Here is a 24,337-nt window from a genome sequence, read left to right as displayed (position 1 = left end):
AAAATAACGATTTTTGATGAGGGGTTGATGCTGGAGCTCCGCACCTCTGCTGCTGTCTGGGCCGCTGCTCCCCACATGATAAATAATGATTTCATAGTCCACAATAATCTGACCACTGCTGAACACACTATTTCTTATTGAACCATGGAGGATAATAGCAAAGCGAGCGTAGTGAAAAAGCTCCAAGCTGTGAAGCAGAAGAACGGCAAGTCGTACAGTCAGTTAGCGGAGGAAACCGGACTGACCAACGTGTATGTTGCCCAGCTCCTCAAAAGACAAGCTCAGCTCAAACCCCAAACTGCCCCTAAGTTCCGGGCAGCCCTCCCCGAGCTGACCGATGATCTTTTGGAAGAGATGATGAGGCCTCCCTTGAGGTCTTATGACCCTCACCTCATCCAAGACCCCACTGTATACAGGTTCTTCTTCTTGCTCCTCACATTTCGGTGCTGTAAATTTGGTTTAAGTTCAAAAAATGAATTAATTATGAAACATGGTGTAGAATTGAAACCATTTATCAGTGTCTGAGAATGGATAAGGATTAATGCTATTGTCTTTGTTCTTTTTTATTTGTCACAACGAAATTTGGTAAATTCTTGGATCAGTGTATCTGAATATAAACTTAGATAAATTAATTCAAGAATGTACGAGATTAGTGACTGATAAAAGGGGAATGGAGGCAGTGGCATTCAATTCTATATGAGCTAAATATAAGGTCAGTAAAGATATAATACGGCTTCAGCTTTTGAAAATGCTTCTGTTCACTCAAGGAATATGTGACATACTTCATTATTCCAAGTGGTTTACATGTACTTTGTGGACACGTGTTACTCGCTTTTTTGGTTTCTAAATATTAGGAATGTATTACGCATGATGCATCATATTACTTGCAGTTTTTGGAAGCTTAGTTTTGCGGGTTTTATTGATATTCTCTTTCATAGGTTGAATGAAGCTGTTATGCATTTTGGGGAGAGCATTAAAGAAATAATCAATGAAGACTTTGGTGATGGGATGTAAGTTTCGAATTTTTTTTTTTTTTATAAATTTTTCTTGCTTGATCAAATTATACTCTATTTGTGATGCTTTTTTATATTGATAATGCTATGCCGCAGTGTCATATATGCTACGCCATTGAATTTTACAGCTTATTGTTTAAAAAGAGGATATTAGGAGTTAGGACTAAGGAATTCTCTAAATTATTGTCAAGACTGGTCCTTATTGAAAAATTGAAACTAATAAGTAATAACTCTTGCCGCTGAAATCAATTTTGATTTTCTTATAACGCAGTAGGCTATGTATGTTATATATATTCAGTTACAAATAAAAATGTGCACTAAATATGTTGAGGCTTATTGAAACATGGTTTCTATTTTAGAGAGAATATTCAACTGATAATACATTATGTATTGATATTCATATGCTTGTGGTTATGCCATTTCAATCAGGGTTGGGACATTTTTGTATCCGCCTTGTTTTCAATATGAAGCGTACAAATTATTAAGCATTGTTAACTGATAATTTAAATTAATAATTCAAACTTCAAAGTGCTGATGTAATATACTCTGAAATCAGGATTTTAGAATTTTTTTTAGCAAGGTTCTGAATGATTGATTTACATTTTTATAGGTTCAATTAGTTCAACCATAGTTCATTCCAAATAATTGAGTTATACTAAATTTATATATAAAATTATAAACAAACACATTTAAATATAAATATATTCTAATATAAATCCTAAAAATACAAAAATTAAAAGTATAACACTAACTAAAGTCTCACAATCCTATGTAAATAAGATTTACAAAATTAAACTGAAAATTAAATCGTTAAAACTATCAATTCAAAAGTTTAATTAAACTGTTCAATTTATTTATTTGGTAATCAAACAAATTATATTAAAATAAAATGAATAATATATATAAAATTATTGTATTATATAATATATATTGTGAAATAAACAGCGAACAATAAAAATATTTATCATTTAATAATAATAATGATAATAATAATAACAATAACTAATATTTTTTATTCTTTAAAGTTATTTATCTCGATATTTAATATGTAAAGGTTCCTTAATTTTGATGTTTAAATTAATATTTTTTATTTTTCCTTAAAAATATAAGTGATAAAATATTTTTTTTTGGGTACAAGTGAATGATAAAACTTTGAATGTAAAAAATGTAATCACAAGGAAAAAAAATGTAACAATAAATTTGGACCTAACTCTATATCCAATGAATATAATAGGAAAAAGTTTTCTAATTCAGTAATATACTAAGGTCAGTTTGTCTAAACTTTTTAAATAAGTTCTTTTAAAAAATGAGCTTAAAATATAATCTTTTATTAATAACAACTTTTAAATAAGTTATTTTGTGTTTGGAAAATTATTATATAAGTCCTTGTATTAAAGTTGTGCATTAAATAGGATTGATAAAATAGCTTTTGAAAATAGGAGAAGTCACATTTTTTAACTTCTTCGAAAGCTCTTAAATAACTTTTTGAAAAATTAAAAATTTATCTAAAAAATTGTACCAAACACTATTAATATAACTTTTTATAAGTCAAAAGTAAAAAAAAAAATAGCTTTTTGATGTTTGCCAAACGGATCCTAATACCAATTCAGTAATCTCCTTCTCATTTTTGGCATTGTGTCGTCCTCCCTAACTACTTCATGCAACAAATTAAAAAAAGGCAGAAGGTTAACAACAAAATAATAAATGATGGAAGATAACACGGGTACAATTCAACAAAAAAAAAAAGAAGAAAACGATAATGGAAGGAGTGGTGAAGATGATGACAGAACGGGCTTCTCTGACAAAGGAGAGGCGAGATAATAGCAGAGGGATGTGCAATGGTTGGGTGCGAGGAAGAAGATGCATGGAAGTGGAACCACTAAACCTTGGATTTTCTAGCCTTACGGGATTAGGCCATTAAAGTTACAGGTTGCCGTTTTTTTTCTCTTATTAATGAAGGAAACTATGTTGTTCAAGCTTCAAATGTGAAAACCGATTGGGTTTCAGTTCGGATCGATTGGACGGTTTTCAGCTAGTTCAGCAATTTAAAAGCGATTTCTAAAACAGACAATTATACCTATTGATCAAATTATTTTTTTCGTCGGTTCATGGTTCGACCGGTCTAATTGACTGATTTGAACCGATTTCAGAACCTTGCTTTTTATGATAGAACCAACATTAGCATAACGGATAAGTTTTATTGGTGCACGGGAATTGCCAATTAGCACTTCCTATAAAATTCTACACAGTTAGAACTATCAATTCAGGGAGAGGAATTTTCTCTAATTTCTAACAAAATTCACAATAGAAAATGCATAGTAAACTAAATTAACTATAACCTAACTATTTATAGGCAGTGAAGAATAGAGTCTAATAAAATATCAGCTAGTTAGACTATGCTAAAAACTTCTAAATTGCCACTTAATTGCTACTTATCTCTCTTTTGGTAACACAGCCCAAACCTGATAGTAGTATGCGTCTCTCTATCAATAATTTCTCTTTGAAACAATCACCTTGTCTTCAAGGTGAAACATCAAAAAAGCATCCTGCAATATTATCACTCGCTCCAACTGTCCTCACAAGGAGAGAGGCCCCCCAGCACACCAAATACTCCAAAGCCCCATCCTTTGCGGTACGCGATGCCACGATCTGAGAAGGACTCATCACCAGCTCACCATTCTCAGCCAACCCAATGGAAGTGTCTGCACTTGCTGCTGTGGCGGGACAGCCTTTTTCAACCTGCTAACGGGAAGATTGGGTGAAGTCTACACCCTAGAGGCATGGCTAACCTGTATGCCACCGTTCCTATCTTTTCAAATAACTTCAAACGGCCCATAATAACGCGGGCTCAACTTTTCATTAACCCTTCGAACTAGTGTCCGCATCCGATAGGATTACAAATTCTAATAAACCCACTCGCCAAGCTTGAACTCCACATCCCTTTGATGCCCATCCGCTGTTGTGCCTGCAATAAATGCATCTTTAGCTTTGCCAAAACAGCTCATCATCCTCAGCCAACCCAATGGAAGTGTCTGCACTTGCTGCTGTGGCGGAACAGCCTTTTTCAACCTGCTAACGGGAAGATTGGGTGAAGTCTACACCCTAGAGGCATGGCTAACCTGTATGCCACCGTCCCTATCTTTTCAAATAACTTCAAACGGCCCATAATAACGCAGGCTCAGCTTTTCATTAACCCTTCGAGCTAGTGTCCGCATCCGATAGGATTGCAAATTCTAATAAACCCACTTGCCAAGCTTGAACTCCACATCCCTTTGATGCCCATCCGCTGTTGTGCCTGCAATAAATGCATCTTTAGCTTTGCCAAAACAGCATCCCTGACTTCGATCGATGCTGTCACTTCCTCGACATGTGATGTAAAATGTCTCTCCATGGAAAAGAACCGATGCTGGCACCCTATAAAGTGTTTGAAATGGTGTTGTTTGGGATGAGACATTATAGGAGGTATTAAACCAAAACTCCCATCCATTTCTTCGGGTAGCCACCCACAAAGCACCACAAATAAGTTTTCAAACAGCGATTCACCACTTTGGTTTGGCCATTGATTTATGGATGAAATGTCGTGCTGTATTTGAATTTTTCTCCTGCGGCTTAGAATAATTTGGACTAAAACTTATTTATGAACACCCTATTTTCATCCGATATGACAGACTTGGAAAATTCGTGTAGTCTAACCACCTCCTTAATAAAGGCTTTTGTCTTCTTTGGCACCACCAAAGGCACCTGTGTTTTCCAGAGAAGAAATATCAAAGTGATAATCAATGTCATAAATCTCATTGAATGAATCATTTCCAAAAACTTTGGTTGGATGGTAAAACCAAAGGATCCATAGATCTTGTAGTAATAAAACTCTCACAGAATAAGAAAAACAAAGATAAAAAATATTGTGTTTTGTATTTTTTGATTGAAAAATTATAAAGATAAAATTGAATATATATACAATATTGCTTATGAAAGATAAGAACCAATAAAGATAAGATAACAAATAAAGATAAGATAAGAACAAATAAAAATAAGGTAAGAATAAATAAAAATTATAAAAGCTAAAATTATGGCTAAATTTATGTATTCTGTTGGATTGAATTTATAGGTTGGTGTGAAATTTTTTTGTTGTTGTCATGGGCTAATGTGGAAGAGAGATTTAATACGCTCCCGCGAGTTGGAGGATGAAAAATATCAAGAACACCAAGTTTATTTAAATTAAGATGGAATGATTGAGGAGACAAAAGCTTAGTGAAGATATCAGCTAGCTGGCCAGAAAAAAAATGGGGAGAAGTTTCATCACAACAACTTGAGCTTTCTGTCAGACCAAGTGACAATCAAATTTTGTCAGTAGCAAAAGTCAAGTACCATTTTGTCAGTGCCAGAATCATTCGGGTACCGATCTGGTATTTACCTCAAACAAACTATAAGAATCCAAAAATTTTAAACTCATGATAATTTGATGGATGATTAAATAAAATCTCAAATGATGTTTTAAAATTAATTGCAAATGATGAAACTCTATTAAGCAAATAAACAGCATGATTAACAGCATAAGACCAAAAAAATGATAGTAAATTAGATTGAAACATAAGAGCACGAGCTATATTCAAAATATGTTGATGCTTGCATTCTACCCTTCTATTTTATTGAAGGGTTTCCACACAGCTACGTTGATGAATAATGCCCTTTGAAACACAAAAATCATGTAAAATGAATTCTGGTCCATTACCGGACTGACAGTTTTGACTTTAGAGTTGAATTATGTTTCAACTAAATTAATTAAATTCTTTATATGATTTTGCATTTCTCCTTTTGATTTTAATAAAATGATCCATGTAAAGTGACTAAAATCATCAATAATAATTAATAAATATTTATTATTAGAAATAGAAATGTAATAAATCAAAACTTATATTAGCTTTATTAAAGTTTTGAGAAAATGAAAGTTTTTTTTGTTAGAAAGATAACAAATGTCACAAGTTTCATCATGATGCATAGAAATAAAAGAAAAATATTTATGTAAATGATTAATTTTTTGTCTAAAAAAATATTCTAAACGAAAATGCTATATATTTAAAGGTATAATGGGTGAGAATTGGATGGAATTTACAGAATGTGTAGTGAATGAATTATTAGTGAAGTTGCCTTCAAGGACATATAATCCGTCTAGGTGAGTGTACATTTGAATACGGAAGTAATTTTTGAAATGGAGATCAAAATTGAAATAGGATAAATAAAGAACATCATGAAAAATTAAAGATGGTGAAAATAGAACAATACATTTATAGAAAATAGTAATACCATTTGGTAAATAAACAATAATAAAAAAAATTTGAGTGTAAAAGATGAACCAAGATAAATTTAATAAAATATTATCTATAGCACCAGAATCAATGATTTAAGTGTTCAAAAATAAATTTCAATTTAAAAAATTGTTAACAATAAAAAAGTACTCAGGAATAAAAATAAGAAGAATGTTAGGGGTCAGCAATTTTATAATTTGTAGCCATCAAGTAGCTATCAATGATGTTTTTAATGGTGTGAAATTTTATTAAATAGTATGGTATTATTCATTTTCCTTTTGCATAATTACTGGCCAAAATTTAATAAAGTTATTGGCCAGACTTTTCCTAAAAATAACGAGTACTTGGACTTCACAAAAGTCCAAATTAATTGGAAGCACTAATTTTTTTTTAACTAAAAAAATGGTTGTTTCTGTTTTTACAATCTAAAGAATGAGTTTCAGTCTTCCTTAGAAGTGTCATGAGAGAAGAGTTTTATTCCGAAGCTAATGGGAATATTGTATTGTTAAAAGGTTTAATGTTAAATTGTGTTTATTAATAATGTCTTGTTAGGAGGATTTCAGACAAGACACCAAGAGACATTCTGGTTTTTCTGAAACTGAGTCCTGGTTAATGATCTCTAATAGTCTAATTGAAACCTTGATCTTATGCTTGTTACTACTGGATGCTTATGAATGATTTTCGGATGAGGGAACTAAACCTCGCAAGGCTTAATCACACACAGACATGCTGTGATTTAATGATCGTATTCCTTATATGTTATTTCCTCGTTAGCCAGCATTATCTCTTTCTCCTAGAATATCAGGTTATTGTTTTGTCCTGCATGTCCATTCATATGTTCTTAAACGTATCTTCCTGCACCCTTCCTTTTCTTATTGTTATCAGAGTGCAAGTTAAAATTGAAGGAGCAAAGTCGGAAGTGAAGAAATTTGAAGTTCTTTCTTTTGGAGATTGAAAGTTTACCACTCACAGTTTATGACATACATTATTATCACCTTTTATCCTTCTTTAGTCTTTACTATCTCCATTGTCCAATCTATAATGGAACATTTTCACTTAAACGTGCTTAAGATCTCAGCAAATAATAAAATTCTTGTGGAAAGCAAACTGAACATTTTATTTTTAGAAGATTTCCCTGCCTAACAAATAGTTTTTGTTAATTTTCATTTTCAGCACGTCAGCAATAGATTTCTACTGCTCAGTTGACAAAGTCAAGGGAGTAGATGGGAAAGATCGCGTGGTCCTGACATTTGATGGAAAATTTTTGCCATATTCGGAGCAGGTGAGTTGCATCTTATGTCTTTTTTCTCTTGCGAGATTTTGCTGCATGGAACAATGATCCACACAACGGAAAAATATAAATAAAGATAAAATTAAACAAAACAAAAAGTCAGGAAAATAATGCTAATACCATGTAAAAGCGGGGATAACAGAAAATTTCTATAATTCTGCAGCCTCAAGAGTGTCTCACTTTGCTAACTGCTATACTTATGTCCAAACTTTCCCATTGTGAGCAGAAATCAGAGCACATGGTTTCAAGACAAAGGCCACACAGAAATTAATGAGTGCCGCGATGCGTCAACCGATACCAAAATTGTCCGTCTTTCCGCACAGTCATTCCTCTCTGCCTGTGTTTCGTATTACTGCATGATGTTTTTGTTAGCTGTTGTCTTGTTTGTGCGGCTTATGTGTGTTAAAGCCAGAATAAAAGGTGAGTCCTAAAATATTTTTGGGTGTCTCTAGCTTGACCCAAAACAAAATAATGTACAAGTTTTTAGACTAGCCAATCTTGGCCGTGTATGGCTTTTGGGATTAATGGCGTTTGTATCTTCTTAAGTCTTTTAACAGTAAATAAGCTTTTATTGAAGTCAAGGAAACTTAAAAATGTTCATCCTTATTCCGTCCAACATTGTAAAGTATCTGAAGTTTGGTGTTGAAAACCTAGGTATGTTTATCAGTAATTACATTTACGAATAGGTTTTCTCAAGTTCAAAATTTAGGAAGAATAAAAGTAGTAGTTGGAGACCTGTGAAACTATGAAGTGTGAACTACATAATTTATGTAAAAAGTAAAATATTAAAATCAAAATCTGTAAAAATTTATGAATAATAAAAATGTGGTTTGATGGATACAATGTCTAATCTGAAGTTATATTTGTTATAAATTATGTGTTTATATAAAAAATGAAAGAAATAACAGCTTGTAAATTTTACCTCTCATTACTTTACCTCTCATTACTTAGGATTTGGATGAACTTCAAAAAAAAATATTTAGTTATTTTTTTTAATTTAAAAAAAATAAAAATAATTTTATATTTAAATATTTCATAAAAAATTTTTGTTTATTTATCAATTATATTTAAATACAATAATATAAAAAAATATTTCTATATTTTTTTAATACTTTTATTTTTATTATAAAAAATTTATCACACTAAAAAATTATTACAAAAATTTTTTTAATCAACTTAATAACATTCAAATAAAAACTTATTAAAAAATATATTAATATATTCTATATTTATTAAAATTCATCAATATTTTTTTCTATAACAACTTTTAATTTTTATTTAATGAGATCCAATGATTATTTTACGAAAAGTGACATTTTAATACGCACAAAATTACCTTTCTTATTTTAGACACACCCCAATAGTCCATCACTAATGGTTATACTTATAATGACTTGAAAATTCTCAAGCATTAAAACTAATATAAAAAAGATAACAACAAATATTCTAAAATATCCACCAAATAATTTATACAAATTTAACTAAAATAATACAAAATGTATTCTTTAATTCTGCACTTACAATACTCATATAAGTAATTGTGTTTTGAGAATGACTTCATTGAGTTTGTCTCCTAACGGAAACATGTGCCCTGCACCTGGCAATTCATGGTAGTGAATCCATGGAATGTTTTGAGCAAGATAGCGTTGTAGCATAGCAGGAACAAGCTGATCATCTTCACCTTGCCATAGATGAACCTGGCCTTCATTCTTTGGAAATGGGTTATCAATCTTGAGGGGATCGAAGTCCCAAGCTCCAAATCCAATGATCATGTCACGGCAAATGGATTCAGATTCACCTTGTTGCACCGCCTGTGACGATAACAACAACGTACATCACATCTTGTAAACAAACAAATGGCTTTCTCTTAGATATATTCAAATTTATCTTTTAGGTTAACTTTTTTAGAACATCTAATCTCCATAGATTTTTTTTTTCTCTTTTAATCGGGGAGGGGATGAGAGTGAAACACATACTTTCAAACTGAAATAAAATGTAAAAGATTTAACCATTAAGATATGGATTCATTCTGTACCATATTAAACTTAATACTACCTTTTGAATAAATAATTTAAGAGTGGGTAGTCTCTCGAAGTTTATTTTACAAGATATTTTATTTTACTAATAACTTTTAAAACATCAATTTTATAACATACTGGGGTCCCCCTCATTTGTAATTTTTAAGGTATATTTCCTTCAAATTACAAATAATTTTCTTAAATATTTTTTAAGCTACTAAAAACTTGTTTGGGTAGACTTTTCTAAAAAGATTTTTTCTCCTAAATTATCCTTTTTGAAAGAATTTTTTAAACATATGTTTTTTCTGTTTAAGACTTATGTTACGATATAATATTAATTTTCTTTTCTATAAACTGAAAATTGTAAGCTTTTTAAAATGATTTTTTATTGCCTTTTTCTAGGGATATAATAATAATAATAATAATAATAATAATAATAATAATAATAATAATAAATCTTCAAATTCTCTTTAACCAGTTAGAACATCGATCCCGTTTAAAAGAATAAAAAATAATAGTAGGTAGCGTCGAAACCCAATAAACATGAAATATAATGTGTGATGAGATCTGGTGTGAAAGGTGTGGCATATCACACTATACTTGGGTATGGGAAAAAGATTGCAATATTATATTTATTTGCTAAACATGGAGAAATAGAGTTAAATAATTGAAATACTTACCTGATTTTCTCGACCTTTTGAAAAATTAGAAGAGCGAATTATGGATAAATCTTGTTGTGAGAAAATAGCAGGATTGTATTCCACAACACTTGATGTTGGAAACCACTTCTGAGTGATCCACCAATATGTTAGCGATGGTAAGTAATGAGCAACTCCAACAGCCCATTGGTCTTGTGCAGGTTGCTTGTAGTAAGCCTTTGTAAACAAGTTAGAAGGGAAAGCATTCCACCAGTAGTTGGTAACTGGGGTCAATAGTGTTGCTCCAGCAAGTCTGTGCAAGTGTGTAGCATTTATATATTCTTGTCATAAAGGAGCAAACACTTGTATTCAAATTAATTGTATTAAATGTTGTAAATAATAAATGTGTGCTACAATTGATATAAATATTAAGTATAAGTATATCTATGTTATTAGAATTTGATCTAGCTAGGTGTATGAAAAGTTAAGCTTACATTTATCTAATCGTTGTAGAAATATAAATTTTTAGACTGGCTTTCTAAAAGGTTAATGAGATAGTAACAATATTTTGTTTACCTGTGAGGGATGTACTTGAGGACACCCCAAACAGCCTGCCCTCCCATGGAATATCCAAAAACATAAAACTTGGGTCCAAGTCCCAGCTTATCTGCAAGCTCTTCAACATCAAAAGCCAAACTTTTGGGTGTTCGGATCGGATCTGGATCACTCTCCCCATACCCTGGTCTATCAAAAGACACTATATATGCTCCCAGTTCCTCTAGAAGACCCTAGTGATCATTATCATCAATTATTGTTATTTAGGGAGGCTTTACAAAATCTAGAATCAATCCAAGTAAATTCAATTACTTGTCAAACTGGTCAAATCAAAAGCTTCTTAAGCATTTGTTTGGGAACAAAACATTTTTATAAAATTTTGAGGATATTAAAATATGATTATTAAAAATACTAGTAATAAAAAAACTTAAGAATGTATTTTTAAACAAGAAATATATGTCTTAAAAAATAAAAGTTTAAGAATGCTTTATAAAATATTTACTAAGTAAATATTTTTTTTTAAAAAGTCTCAGGAGACGCCAATTCAAACACAAGTAAATTATCTCTGTATTGAGGCTGGTCTTGGTGGTTTGAAATGGGAGAACTTTACATGAAAAAACATAAGAAAAAGGGAAAAAAATTAATTCCAACCCTTTCTACTGTATGAAAAAAAAAAGCATATGAATTAAAGGAGAATACCGAAGGAAGATTCACTGTAATCACAGTATCATGTCTGGTAGAAGCAAAGCCGTGTAAGAAGACGATCTTGTTCTTGGCTAATTCTCTAGGAACACCATGTTCCTTGTATGCCAAATGCCTCCCATCTCTAAGCCTTATTCTTGGTGCTGTGGTGGGCGGACCACCCGGTGAACCGCATGTTCTTGGGGGAGGCGGCTGGATCGCCCTGTATGCCAACGCTATCAAGGCAACCAATAAGAAAATCAATGTTCTTTTTTGTTGCATTATTGTTTTGGGAACAAAAGGGATCACAAATGAGTGACTCTTGTATGCTCTAGTCAATGATCTTAAATAATAAGATATTTTGTTTTTGGTGACTCAACGATCTTAAATATTAGTTATTGTAATGAAAAATTCACCTATGGAAATTAAAATAATATTTTCTTGTACCTTCTGTTCAAAAGTATACCAGTAGCGTCAGACACAATATACAAATCAATATTTTTTTTATTATGGAGTTTCAACATTGGTAGGTCATCAATACAGGGTAAGAAAAAAATGGTTGCAAGAACCGAACCGACATCAATCGGTCAAATAACGGGTTCAATGATTTAATTGAGATCGAATCATAATTAAACTGATTTATTTAAATATACAATAAAATTATTAAAAAATTAATATATAATTTCAGAAATCCAAATCAATAAGAATGGTAGAGATCCTCAAACTAAGAATCATACAATTCTAATACAAAACAAAATTCAATTCAGTTACAAATTTGTAAACCTGCTGAATATAAGAGATCCAAAGCATATCATCATATTAATTTTTGAAATTCTAATCAGTTAATCAGGAACGTGATTCTGAATTAAACTGAAAACACATTAGCAACAAAGACTAAATTGAATCCAATTCCAAACTAAGAATTCAAATTAAATTGAATTCATAATCACATCAGCATTCAACAAACCAAACAAATAATCCAATTCCAAACTCAGCTCTGAATCTTAAAAATTAATTAAAAAAAAAAAAGATGAACCCAAAATTAATTTAAGAGTAACTGAAGAACCCACGGCGTCCATATAGGGGGAGTCAGGGAAGAACGACAAGGTTAGAGGCGAGGAGCTTACCATGGACGATGTCGAAGAAGCAAGGAGCGGCATCACTCGCGACGGAGAACGAAGAGGCGAGCAGAGAGGTGATTTGGGCGGCGAGCCGGCGACAGAGACGAAGCAAATGGAACCGTGAAGTAGCAAGGAGAGGGCCGCGGGTGAGATGACCGACGCTGGTTGCGTCAACGACGGCGACAACGATCACTGAAGCATTGAAGATTGAAGAATACCTCAATAAAATTTTTGAAAATAAAACTCCACGAAGCACTGAAGCAAGCAGTGGCTAGTGAGGGAGGAGCCGAGGTGAGCAACAGCGAGGTGAGCAGAGGCCGGAGAGCGCAGAGGCGAGCCGACAAGATGATCGACGTGCGACAGTGAGGTGGGCGACGCGAGCGACGGCGATGTCTCCGAACAGAGATTCCACGCCGAGAAGAGGAGGGCGACTGGCAGATGGTGGTGGGGGCTGCTCTAGTCTCTGATTGGGTCCGTTTAGGTTTGGTTTGTGAATTCACTGGAGATGAGAGGGTTTTTTTGTTTTTTTATTGCAAAAAGCCGGAAATCTTTAAAAAACCGGCAGGTTCTATCGATTTATTACCGGTTCGACCTTTCTTTTACCGGTTTTTTCAGGTGGTTTGCTGCTTCAACCAAACCAACCAAAAACCGGTTCAAGGTTAATTCGTCCGGTTCGAGTCGATTTTCAGAACTGAACTGATGAACTGAACTCTGATTTTGATTCTGAAACTGTTCTGAATTTATTTTTTTATTTCATTGATTCTGCTGAACTGAACTGATGAACTGAACTCTAATTTTGATTCTGAAACTGTTCTGAATTTATTTTTTGATTTTATTGATTCTGATGAACTGAACTGATGAACTGAACTCTGATTTTGATTCTGAAACTGTTCTGAATTTATTTTTTGATTTCATTGATTCTGATGAACTGTGCTATGATGAACTGAACTGATGAACTGAACTCTGATTTTGATTCTGAAACTGTTCTAAGTTTATTTTCTGATTTTATTGATTCTGATGAACTGTGCTATGATGAACTGAACTCTGAGTCTCTACTCTCTGAAACTGTTATGAAATAATTTTGGGATTTCATTGATTCTGATGAACTGAACTCTGATGAACTGAATTCTAATTTTGTAAACAAAAAATTTTATTGAACCTGAGATGTTGTACTTGTTTAGTTGTTACTTGTTTGTAACTTTGTATACTCTAATTTTGATTCTGAAACTGTTCTGAATTTATTTTTTGATTTTATTGATTCTGATGAACTGAACTGATGAACTGAACTCTGATTTTGATTCTGAAACTGTTCTGAATTTATTTTTTGATTTCATTGATTCTGATGAACTGTGCTATGATGAACTGAACTGATGAACTGAACTCTGATTTTGATTCTGAAACTGTTCTGAGTTTATTTTTTGATTTTATTGATTCTGATGAACTGTGCTATGATGAACTGAACTCTGAGTCTCTACTCTCTGAAACTGTTATGAAATAATTTTGGGATTTCATTGATTTTGATGAACTGAACTCTGATGAACTGAACTCTAATTTTGTAAACAAAAAATTTTATTGAACCTGAGATGTTGTACTTGTTTAGTTGTTACTTGTTTGTAACTTTGTATACTCTAATTTTGGATTTTGGATGATGTTTGTTCATTTATTGTGAAATTGAGAGTTGAGATTATTGGGTTGGATTGCTGGTAATATTTAGGTATGGAAGAAAGTATCAAACAAGACCTACCTAGGAATAATAATGCTGAAAATAATTCTGCTTCGAATGAACGTTCTCCTCCTCTCGCGAGTAACGAAAATCAATCACAAACTTGTAGTGTTAGGGGGAAAACTTGATGATGCTATGTTGGGTTTGATTGGTTGTTTGAGGACTTTTGAACTTTGAATTTGTATTTGAATGAGATTATAACATTTGGTTTATGTAGTACTTTTAATTTGAATGATATTTTAAAGTTTAGATTAGACTATAATTATATTTTCATGTGCTTATTTACATTTTAATTATTATTTTATTATAAAACGGTTTTTACGGTTCAATCACGGTCAAATCGGTTGAACCTATGAACCAGTGAACTAGTGCTTAGAGCGGTTCGATGACCGGTTCGATTTTCAGAACCTTGACTATAATAGATATATAAATAGATAGATATTTGTTTTATCATTCCCATTTCCCAATTCTCATTATCCCATTAAGGTAAAAATAAAATAAAATGAGTTTTTATTCTTTTGTTTTGGGCCTTCGAAAGAATAGTGATTTAGTGCGTAAAGCAAGTAGTGGTTATTCCGGCTTGTGATGGAGGCCATAGCCCAAAAGCAAGTGTAAAGAGGGCACGGGCTCCACGCACACTCTCCCTATAAATTCCGAACTAGTGTGTTTGTTCCCCATTGCTGTGAAAAGAAGAGATCGGAAGCCCTGGTTCGTTCCATCTTTTTAATCAAAGGAATCACAGTTGAGGGCCAAGACAACCTCGTACTCTCTCTCTCTCTCTCTCTACTGTGTTCCTTTGGTTAACCAGATGTACTGAATCATCATCATCTTTATTCATCGGCTTTTCGGAACCCTAACATGAAGAATTGAAGGTTATGTTCCAATCATTCTTATTATATGCTCGAAGTATGCATTTGAGAACATTTAGAAATTGATTGTGAATTAGGTTTTAGAGGAAAGAAAATATTTTTAATGTTAAATTTTAAATTTTTTACACTGCTAATCTTTCCTTTGGTTTTGATCCCTAAAAAATGTCAGCTCGAAAACAACCGAATCGAGGAGTAAGATTGTGGTCCTCGGATAAAACAGAGGTTGTTGGCCGAAGAGATCGAGTTTGAGGATGTGGCGCCAGTGGCGGACAGGGTTAGTGGTGGAACTGGAATCTGACGAACAGGGTTTTGGACTTTTGGTTTTAGGAACTACCAGATTTTAGATGGATCACCGGTGGTCCAGAACCAGACAGGACCATAATATACAACGTGTACATTATAATACTATTTCCTTTCGTTATCAAATATCATATTTGGATCTTCTAAAGTTTGAATTTTATTTTAAAGAGTAAAGTGTGATTTTTTACCCTTAATTAATTTTTCTTTTATATTTATTTTTGGTCTCACCTACGAAATAAATGATGAAAGATCACACTTTACTCTCTAAAGTAAAAATCAAACTTTAGAGAATCCAAATCCCAAATATCAAGTACCAATCTCGTGATAATAATGAAAACTTTAAAGTTAAAATGGGGTCAACGTCATTTGGTAAATGTTATCAATGTCGTGATAATAATGAAAACTTTAAAGTTAAAATGGGGTCAACGTCATTTGGTAAATGTTATCAATGGCATGTTTAATAGGATTTGAATTTAATTTTGATGTAAAATGTTTTTGATATAGTGGTAAAACCTAATTCAAAAGCAATTAATTGGCTTTATGCGTTATAGTTTAATACTGTATTACCATTCAATGAAAATGATTGACAAAAGTGTAATTCACCTCAGCTATAAAAGTAGGACATTTTATCTTCTATAATATACACACTGAATACATAATACCCACTTAAGCATTTGAATACTTTTTGTAGGTACACTTTTACATTCATTATTTAATACTTTTACATTCATTATTTAATAACTCAAGTAATCTTAATCTCATCTTATTTAACATATTCTAATATTATTTAATTTTTATATTCATTAAATTAAGGATTAAGTACGATTTTGATTCTTAACATAGAGACTTTAGTTTTTTTTTTTTTTCGTTACACAATGGTTTCAAAAATTTTAGTTTATTTTAAAATTGTTATTTTTACCAAATTTTAAATTTTTATTCTAAAAATATCCCTAACAAAAAAAAAACAAAACATTGAATAATCGGGGAAAGGGGAAGGGAAGAGAGGATAGAAGAAGGAAGGAAGGAAAGGAAAGGGAAGGGAAGGGAAGGTGGGGAAGGGAAGGGGAAGGGTCGCTGTTGTTGCTCTTCTCCCCTTCGCGCTAACCCCAGAGCCGCTGCGACCTTCTCCCCTCCTTCTCTTCTTCCCTGTCTCGGACCTTCTCGAACCAGAGCTCACTCCACGAAGAGCTATCACAACACTCCAGTTGTCCACTAGCGGTAAGGCATTTACGACTTTTGGTGGCGAGGAATCTGAAGTAGGCAGTTGGTCCGAGACTGATGCGACGTTGGCGGCAAGGGAGGTGGAACAGGTAGACGATGGCGGCGACGGCAATTGCAGAGTCTCGACAGTGGATTTGGACTGTGCGCCGCGGACAACTTGATCCCATGGAGAACCTGTTCCACGCTTTTGATTCCATTGAAGAAGAAGACGATGCTGTTTCACTTCTATTTCTTCTGTTTTTGTTTCTGATTTCATTGAAGAAGAAGAAGAAGAATGTTTTCTGTTTTCTATTTTCATAATTCAAGTTATCATTTTGCTTTCAATTTCTGTTTTCGGTTTGATTATGGATTAGTTTAGCCGAATGTTAATTTTTTGTGAGTGGATTTTAGAAAATGGTTATTGCTGTTGATTTGATTCTATTTATGGTTTGATTCTGGATTGCTTCTGCTTCTAATTCTGTTTTTGTTGTTGCTCTGAAGGACGATTTTGAAACTAAGTTAAACCTTCGAGACCATTTTGTAGCGAAAAAAAGGTCAGGGACGAAATAAATTTTCGATCTTTACGTTATGGACCAAAACTGTACTTAACCCTTAAATTAACACAACAAATCCTAATCACACACTTTATTAAACAAATTTAACCACTGATTTAACCTAAACCTTAACCAAATGCTAAAGTCATAAATTTAATATGTAAAAAATAAAATCATACCAACAATAAATCCGATGATAGTGGTTGGAGGGTCTCTCTAATGTGGTGGTGATAGAGGCGGCAGTGACGGCGACGTGAATGACAACCACGGCAAAGGATGCAGCGGGAATAGCAGCAGCAACAGCAGAACGACGACGACGTGCGCGGCGGCTTCGGTGGGTACTCTAGGTGGCAGCAACGTTGACAACGAGGTCCCGACAAGCTCCCGGCATGGCGATGGTGACAGTTCGACGACGAGGGAGAGAGAAGACAAGAGAGAGAGAGAGAGAGAGTTCGGACAAGTGAGGGAAAAGGGTTCCGCGTGTGAATTTTAACCCAATTTTATCGTCAGATTTTTCAGACAGTAAATGACCAAAATGACGCGTAAAATCATTATCCCAGCAGAATATACCGACGGTAAATCAGACAATAATATTGGTGCCGTTGAGTTATATTTTTGCGCCAATAATTACCATCGACTTTAGCGATGGAAAATCTCTTTCGACGATAATCTTTTATGGTGACGAATTTCTCCTCCTTTTTGTCAGAAAATTTGACAATAAATCTGCCAGTACAAGTCGAAACTAAACCTAATAATAATTCGACGGTATTCAACATTTTTTTTTGTAATGTATGAGAGCATAAAAATTATTATAAAATATTTTATCAAACCAGAAATGTCAAAATTATTGGGCAATGTTTGGTTACTAGCATCTTCCCATTAGTGCAATGACAAAATTATTAGGTAGGTTAGTGTTCTTCAAGACACAAATATAGAAAGAGTTACACATATAAAGATGTACACATTGTTTACTATATTTGATGATGATATACATGATATACTAAATTAAAACAAATGTCAATTTTATTCTGATACGACCGTTATACATCGGTTACGAGTTATAACTCGGCAAACATCTTCATAACCGACATATTACTTGCACCGAGTTTATGACAATAAATGGCCTTATGATCGGTTACATCTTAAACGGTAAATTAAGGAATATGACTGTTACAATATCTCGGTTATAAAAAGCAATCGAGAGGAATCGGTAAAGGTAGACCTTTCTAGACTAAGCAATTCCTTAAGATAACTCTTCTAAGCTGACTTGAGCGTCGGAGTACTTTTTGCAGGTACTTCCCCCCTTTTTTCCTCTTGGCTTCGCTGGTTGGTGGTGGAGCATTGCAACTCGAAGATAAGCTCGGCCTCCTACTGCTCGGGAACAACTCATAGTTCGGCTATAACCAGGCAAGAACATTTGGCGCCCACCGTGGGGCCCGAAGCTTGAAATTCCTCTTTCTCAGGTCCCAAACGCCCCGACGATTAGTAATGGCCGACGCACCTCCCCCCACGCCATTCGAGCTCCTCCGCATGGTAACCGAGCTTCAACAGGCAAACCAGCAAATGGCCGAGGCAAACGAGCGTATAAGAAACGAGAATCAACGGATGCAACAGCAAATGGAGCAATTAATCAATGCTCGCCTTGAACACGGTAACGATCATAATAAACGGAACAATGATGATGAACGCCGCACGCACGTCTCGGAGACGCCTCAGGACGGCGAAGGCGGAGGTCCTCGGGACAACGAAAAAAAAGCCGAGACCGAAGAAGACGAGCTTGACAACTCCACAGGACCGTTCACAGCAGACATCATGAATTTCCAACTACCTAGACAATTCACCTTACCAACAACGCTAACCCCTTATGATAGATTGGGAGATCTAAAGCAACACATAAAGAAGTTCCGATCAATTATGATCGTCAACGATGCATCTGACCCAATTTTATGTCGTTGTTTTCCTTCTTTTTTAGATGGTCCTGCACTTGACTGGTTTTGCTCTTTGCCTGCAGATTCTATTTCCCGATTTCAGGAGCTGGCAAAACAATTTGAGGATCACTTCGCAGCATCTGCGATATACCTACATGACTCCGACTACTTGACAACTGTTAAACAAGGCCCTCAAGAAAGCCTAAAGGACTATATCACCCGCTTTACAAAGATAGCAATGAGGATCCCCGATCTCCACCCTGAAGTCCATTTACATGCCATCAAAAGCGGTCTCCGTCCGGGAAAATTCCAGGAGGCTATCGCGGTGGCCAAACCAAAGACCCTGGCGGAGTTTCGTGAGAAGGCGAAGGGTCAGATAGATATTGAGGAGCTTCGACAAGCTCGGAAGTCTGAAAAGTCGGCATCCACCAAGGAGGACGACAAACCTCGAGAAAATAGAAAGACCTTCAAACCGACACCTCGCTATGAATCATACACCCAGTTCAATGCAAAGAGGGATGATATCATCAAGGAAATACTAAATTCCAAGTTGATAAAACCTCCTCGGAAAGCCGGGAGTTATCCAGAGCCAAAAAACGCTGACAAATCCAAGTATTGCACATTCAATCAAAAGTTCGGTCACACAACCGATGAATGTGTGATCGCAAAAGATCTTCTCGAGCGTATGGCACGACAGGGGCATCTTGATAAATTCATTGCAGGCCATATGCAGAATAGATCCACTTCTACAGCAGAGCCATCCTCCGCAGGAGCTTCATCAAAAGACAAGGGGAAGGTTCCCGCCCAACCTAGAGGTGTAATTAACTGCATTTCAGGAGGCTACGTAGGAGGAGGGCATACAAGCTCCGCTAGAAAGCGCACATATAGAGCAATGCTCGCACTTGGGAATACCACCAACAATACTCAGCCGGCGCAGAAGGTTCCTGAAATGACGTTCTACCCGACCGATTTTTGTGCTCATGATGCAAACTTGGACGACCCTGTCGTCATCTCCATTCAGCTCGACAATTTAATAGTTCGGAAAGTACTGCTGGATCCAGGCAGCAGCGCCGACGTTTTATTCTTTACCACATTTGAAAAAATGAAATTAAGTACTAACATTTTGCAACCATATGTAGGCGACCTGATCGGCTTTTCAGGAGAGCGAGTCCCGGTCATGGGTTCAGTGTGGTTACAAACCACACTAGGCGAACAACCATTATGTAGAACACAGGACATTCAATACCTCGTGGTGGACAGCTTCAGCCCTTACAATCTCATTTTAGGCCGACCTTTTTTAAACAGATTTGCTGCAATTATATCTACTGTTCATCTTTGTGTCAAGTTTCCTATGCAGGACGATACGGTGGCCACAGTTCATGGCGATCTGCAAGAAGCTCGATACTATTATAACACGAGCCTAAAGCCTATCAGGCGGAACAGTGACAAACACGTCAACTCTATTGGAGCTGAGCAGCCAATGCTAACCGAGTTGGATCTCCGAGCCGACCTTCAAGATCGCCCTTTACCCAATGAAGAGCTAATAAAGCTTACCTTGACCGATGATCCCACCAAATTCACTTTTATTGGCACATCTATGGAAGATGAAGAAAAAGACAAGCTCATTAATTTCTTGAGACAAAACGCCGACTTATTTGCCTGGACGTCAGGAGACATGCCAGGAATAGATCCATCTATCATTACGCATAAGCTCGCCATTAATCCGGCAGCCCGGCCAATAGCTCAGAAGAAAAGAAACCTCGGCACAGAAAAGAGACTTGCATCCATGGCCGAGGCTAAAAAGCTCATTGATGCAAACTTCATACGAGAAATCAGGTTCACCATTTGGCTAGCCAACATCGTAATGGTAAAGAAACATAACGGTAAATGGCGCATGTGCGTTGATTTCACTAATTTAAACAAAGCATGCCCAAAGGATGCATATCCTTTACCTTCAATTGATACTTTAGTAGATAATTCTTGTGGTTATGGTACATTAAGTTTCATGGATGCATATTCTGGTTACAACCAGATCCTTATGCATCCATCAGATCAAGAAAAAACAGCTTTCATCACTGAATATGGTAATTATTGCTATAACGTTATGCCTTTTGGCTTAAAGAATGCAGGGGCAACATACCAACGGCTGATGAATAAGGTCTTTGACCAACAGATAGGGAGAAACATCGAGGTATATGTTGATGACATGGTGGCCAAAACTAAGATCGGCGAATCCCATATAAAAGACCTCGCTGAGATATTCGCACAGATCCGAGCTTATAACATGAGACTTAATCCAGAAAAGTGTGCCTTTGGTGTCCAGGGCGGAAAATTCCTCGGTTTTATTCTCACTAGTCGAGGAATTGAAGCAAATCCGGAAAAATGTCAGGCGATCCTCAACATGCACAGCCCCACTACTATCAAAGAGGTGCAGCGACTGACAGGGTGACTAGCAGCACTCTCCAGATTCCTGCCATGTCTGGCGTCTAAATCGGCAAGTTTTTTCCAATGTTTACGAAAAAACACCGCCTTCCACTGGAACGAAGACTGCGAATTCGCATTTCAAGAATTAAAGCAATTCCTTTCTAAACCACCTGTCTTGCATAAACCTAAGGTTGGCAAGACACTATATTTATATTTATCTATCACTGATATAGCAGTTAGTGCCGTTCTTGTTGCAGAAAACGATAAAATACAACAGCCAGTTTACTTTGTAAGCAAATCACTTCAGAATGCCGAGCTTCGCTACCCGAAGTTAGAGAAGTTGGCATATGCTCTCGTCTTTTCAGCAAGGAGACTTCGTCCTTATTTTTAGAGTCATACGATCAAAGTCAGAACCTCTCAGCCACTGCGACAAATACTCGCCAGGCCCGAGCTTGCAGGGAGACTGATTAAGTGGTCAATTGAACTCTCAGAGTTCGATATTCAGTATCAACCTCGATCATCGGTGAAGTCACAGTATTTAGCCAATTTTGTTGCTGAATTTACAGGATCAAGCCCAACTGAAGATACCGAAAATTGGGTATTATTTGTCGATGGAGCATCAAACCCCCAGGGATCCAGTGCAGGGATACTCTTGGAGAACCCCAAAGGAGTTATTATTGAACATTCTCTTCGGTTTTCCTTTAAAGCTAGCAACAATCAGGCCGAATATGAAGCCCTCATTGCAGGGCTCAGGTTAGCCATTGAATTACAAGTCCTCAATTTACATGTTTACTGTGATTCCTTGTTAGTTGTTCAACAAGTAAATCAATGTTTTCAAACGAAAGACCCAATTTTGTCAAAATATCTTGAAATCGTTAATCAACTAATAAACCGTTTCTCCAAATTCGACATTACACACATAGAAAGAGATCATAATCACAGGGCAGATGTATTATCTAAGTTAGCTACCAGTCAGTCACATAATGCTTTGCTTTTACAGTCAGTTTTGCAGGCGCCGAGCATAAATATGATCGGCAACCCTCAATCCGAGGATACCTGGCAAAAGCCATATATCCAATACCTCAAAAATGGGGAACTTCCGCTGGAAGTGAAAGACACTAAAAAGTTTAAGCGACAAGCATCTTTCTTTACATTGTTAAATGGCGAATTGTATCGGCGAGGTTACTCTCGACCATTATTGAAATGCTTAGACAGGTCAGAAGCTGAAATAGCCTTGGCTGAGGTTCACGAAGGCATCTGTGGAACACATTCAGGAGCAAGGAGCCTAGCACGCAAGATTCTCCGTGCCGATTTTTACTGGCCGACCATATGGGAAGACATTCAGAAGAAAGTTCGAAATTGTGATCACTGCCAAAAGCACGCCCCTACACTAAATATCCCAGCCGAAGAATTGCATCAGTCAACGGTAAGCTGACCATTCAATAAATGGGGAATGGATATCCTCGGACCTTTTCCAACTGCACCAAGATAGGTAAAATATTTAGTTGTGGCAATCGATTACTTTTCCAAGTGGATTGAAGCTCAACCTCTAGCCAGAATTACTTCGGCACAGATGATATCATTTGTCTGGCAGCATATAATCTGTAGATTTGGTATACCTCAACATATTGTAACTGACAACGGTCGCCAGTTCATAGACCATAATTTTCAGACTTTTTTGCAGAATTTGAAAGTCAAACAACATTTTTCTTCAGTTGAACACCCCCAATCCAATGGTTTGGCAGAAGCTGCCAACAAAGTCCTCCTCCAAGCTCTACGAAAAAAACTCGACGACGCTAAAGGCTTATGGGCCGAGCTTATTCCAGAGATCTTATGGGGAAACAATACCTCAGTACATTCAACAACTAAGGAAACACCATTCCGTTTGGTGTATGGTTCGGATGCGATGATTCTAGTCGAGATATCGCAAAACTCCCTAAGAACGCAACATGACGCTCATGATGATGCCCGCCGAACCGAGCTTGACTTGGTTGAAGAGGTGCGAGCCATAGCAGCAATTCGGCAAAAAGCATTGCAGCAACGAATAGCTCAACGCCATCACAAGAACGTCAGACCAAGATCATTTCATCAAGGTGATTTGGTGTTAAGGAAAACTGAAACGGCACGTAAACCACCTTCCCATGGCAAGCTCGCTGCAACATGGGACGGACCGTACAGAATACATCAAGTGATCGGCAAAGGTGCATATCATCTAGAAGAATTAGATTGAACAAAACTACCTAGCACTTGGAATGTTAGTTCCTTGAAGAAATACTTCAGCTAACAAAGTGCAGCACACTAGTACTCTTTTTCCTACCTTGAGATTTTTCCCATATATGGTTTTGCTCAAGAAGGTTTTAACGAGGCTAGCTTACCTATCTCAATTGTAAAGGTACTGCACTAAATAAAATTTGTTTTCTTATACATAACTATGCATAGTTTCACGGCACAGACTTTATATCTATTGTCTCTTACCACGATCTTACAAAATATATATATATATCGTCAGCCGAACTTAAAGTCGCATTGATAACTAATGCGCAAACAGCCGCTGATAAAATCTCAATCAGCATATCAAACTAATCAGACCCTAAGATTGGGACACATAAAAATTAGGATTAACCATATCCTAATTTAACAGACATATCAATCACAAATCAAACAGTACCAAAACCATAGTCATCAAAACGACTATACATAAACCATTCAAAAGAAA

The 24,337-nt window shown here is 35.5% G+C and overlaps 3 protein-coding genes and 1 long non-coding RNA gene across 5 annotated transcripts; 3 read left to right on the top strand and 1 right to left on the bottom strand.

Moving 5' to 3' along the window:
- On the top strand, window positions 1–8,226 carry LOC112702774 (cyanate hydratase). 2 transcript variants are annotated; one of them, XM_025753949.2, is made up of 4 exons: window positions 1–416; window positions 939–1,010; window positions 7,493–7,601; window positions 7,837–8,226. In XM_025753949.2, the coding sequence occupies exons 1-4, from the start codon at window positions 145–147 to the stop codon at window positions 7,879–7,881; spliced, it is 498 nt and encodes a 165-aa protein (XP_025609734.1). In that variant the 5' UTR covers window positions 1–144; the 3' UTR covers window positions 7,882–8,226. The 2 variants fall into 2 exon arrangements, with proteins under 2 accessions (XP_025609734.1, XP_025609733.1); XM_025753948.2 differs by having other exon boundaries at window positions 7,774–8,226.
- An 826-nt stretch (window positions 8,227–9,052) lies between these two features.
- Window positions 9,053–13,124, bottom strand: LOC112702773 (uncharacterized). The gene is made up of 4 exons (XM_025753947.3): window positions 11,521–13,124; window positions 10,843–11,054; window positions 10,309–10,579; window positions 9,053–9,421 (listed from the first exon to the last, which is right to left on the bottom strand). The coding sequence occupies exons 1-4, from the start codon at window positions 11,782–11,784 to the stop codon at window positions 9,137–9,139; spliced, it is 1,032 nt and encodes a 343-aa protein (XP_025609732.1). The 5' UTR covers window positions 11,785–13,124; the 3' UTR covers window positions 9,053–9,136.
- A 1,788-nt stretch (window positions 13,125–14,912) lies between these two features.
- Window positions 14,913–15,709, top strand: LOC112702772 (uncharacterized). Its single transcript, XR_003154264.2, has 2 exons — window positions 14,913–15,218; window positions 15,385–15,709. It is a non-coding gene; the product is annotated as an uncharacterized lncRNA (long non-coding RNA).
- Window positions 15,710–18,757: 3,048 nt separating this feature from the next.
- On the top strand, window positions 18,758–23,851 carry LOC140174318 (uncharacterized). Its single transcript, XM_072198752.1, has 5 exons — window positions 18,758–21,080; window positions 21,171–21,536; window positions 21,879–21,976; window positions 22,127–23,047; window positions 23,216–23,851. The coding sequence occupies exons 1-5, from the start codon at window positions 18,758–18,760 to the stop codon at window positions 23,849–23,851; spliced, it is 4,344 nt and encodes a 1,447-aa protein (XP_072054853.1).
- The last annotated feature ends 486 nt before the right edge of the window (window positions 23,852–24,337 follow it).

Source organism: Arachis hypogaea, chromosome 7 (assembly GCF_003086295.3).
Source record: "Arachis hypogaea cultivar Tifrunner chromosome 7, arahy.Tifrunner.gnm2.J5K5, whole genome shotgun sequence".
NCBI classification, from domain to species: domain Eukaryota; kingdom Viridiplantae; phylum Streptophyta; class Magnoliopsida; order Fabales; family Fabaceae; genus Arachis; species Arachis hypogaea.
Note: the sequence above shows the minus strand (reverse complement) of the source record. Positions and strands in the feature narration are given on the sequence as shown.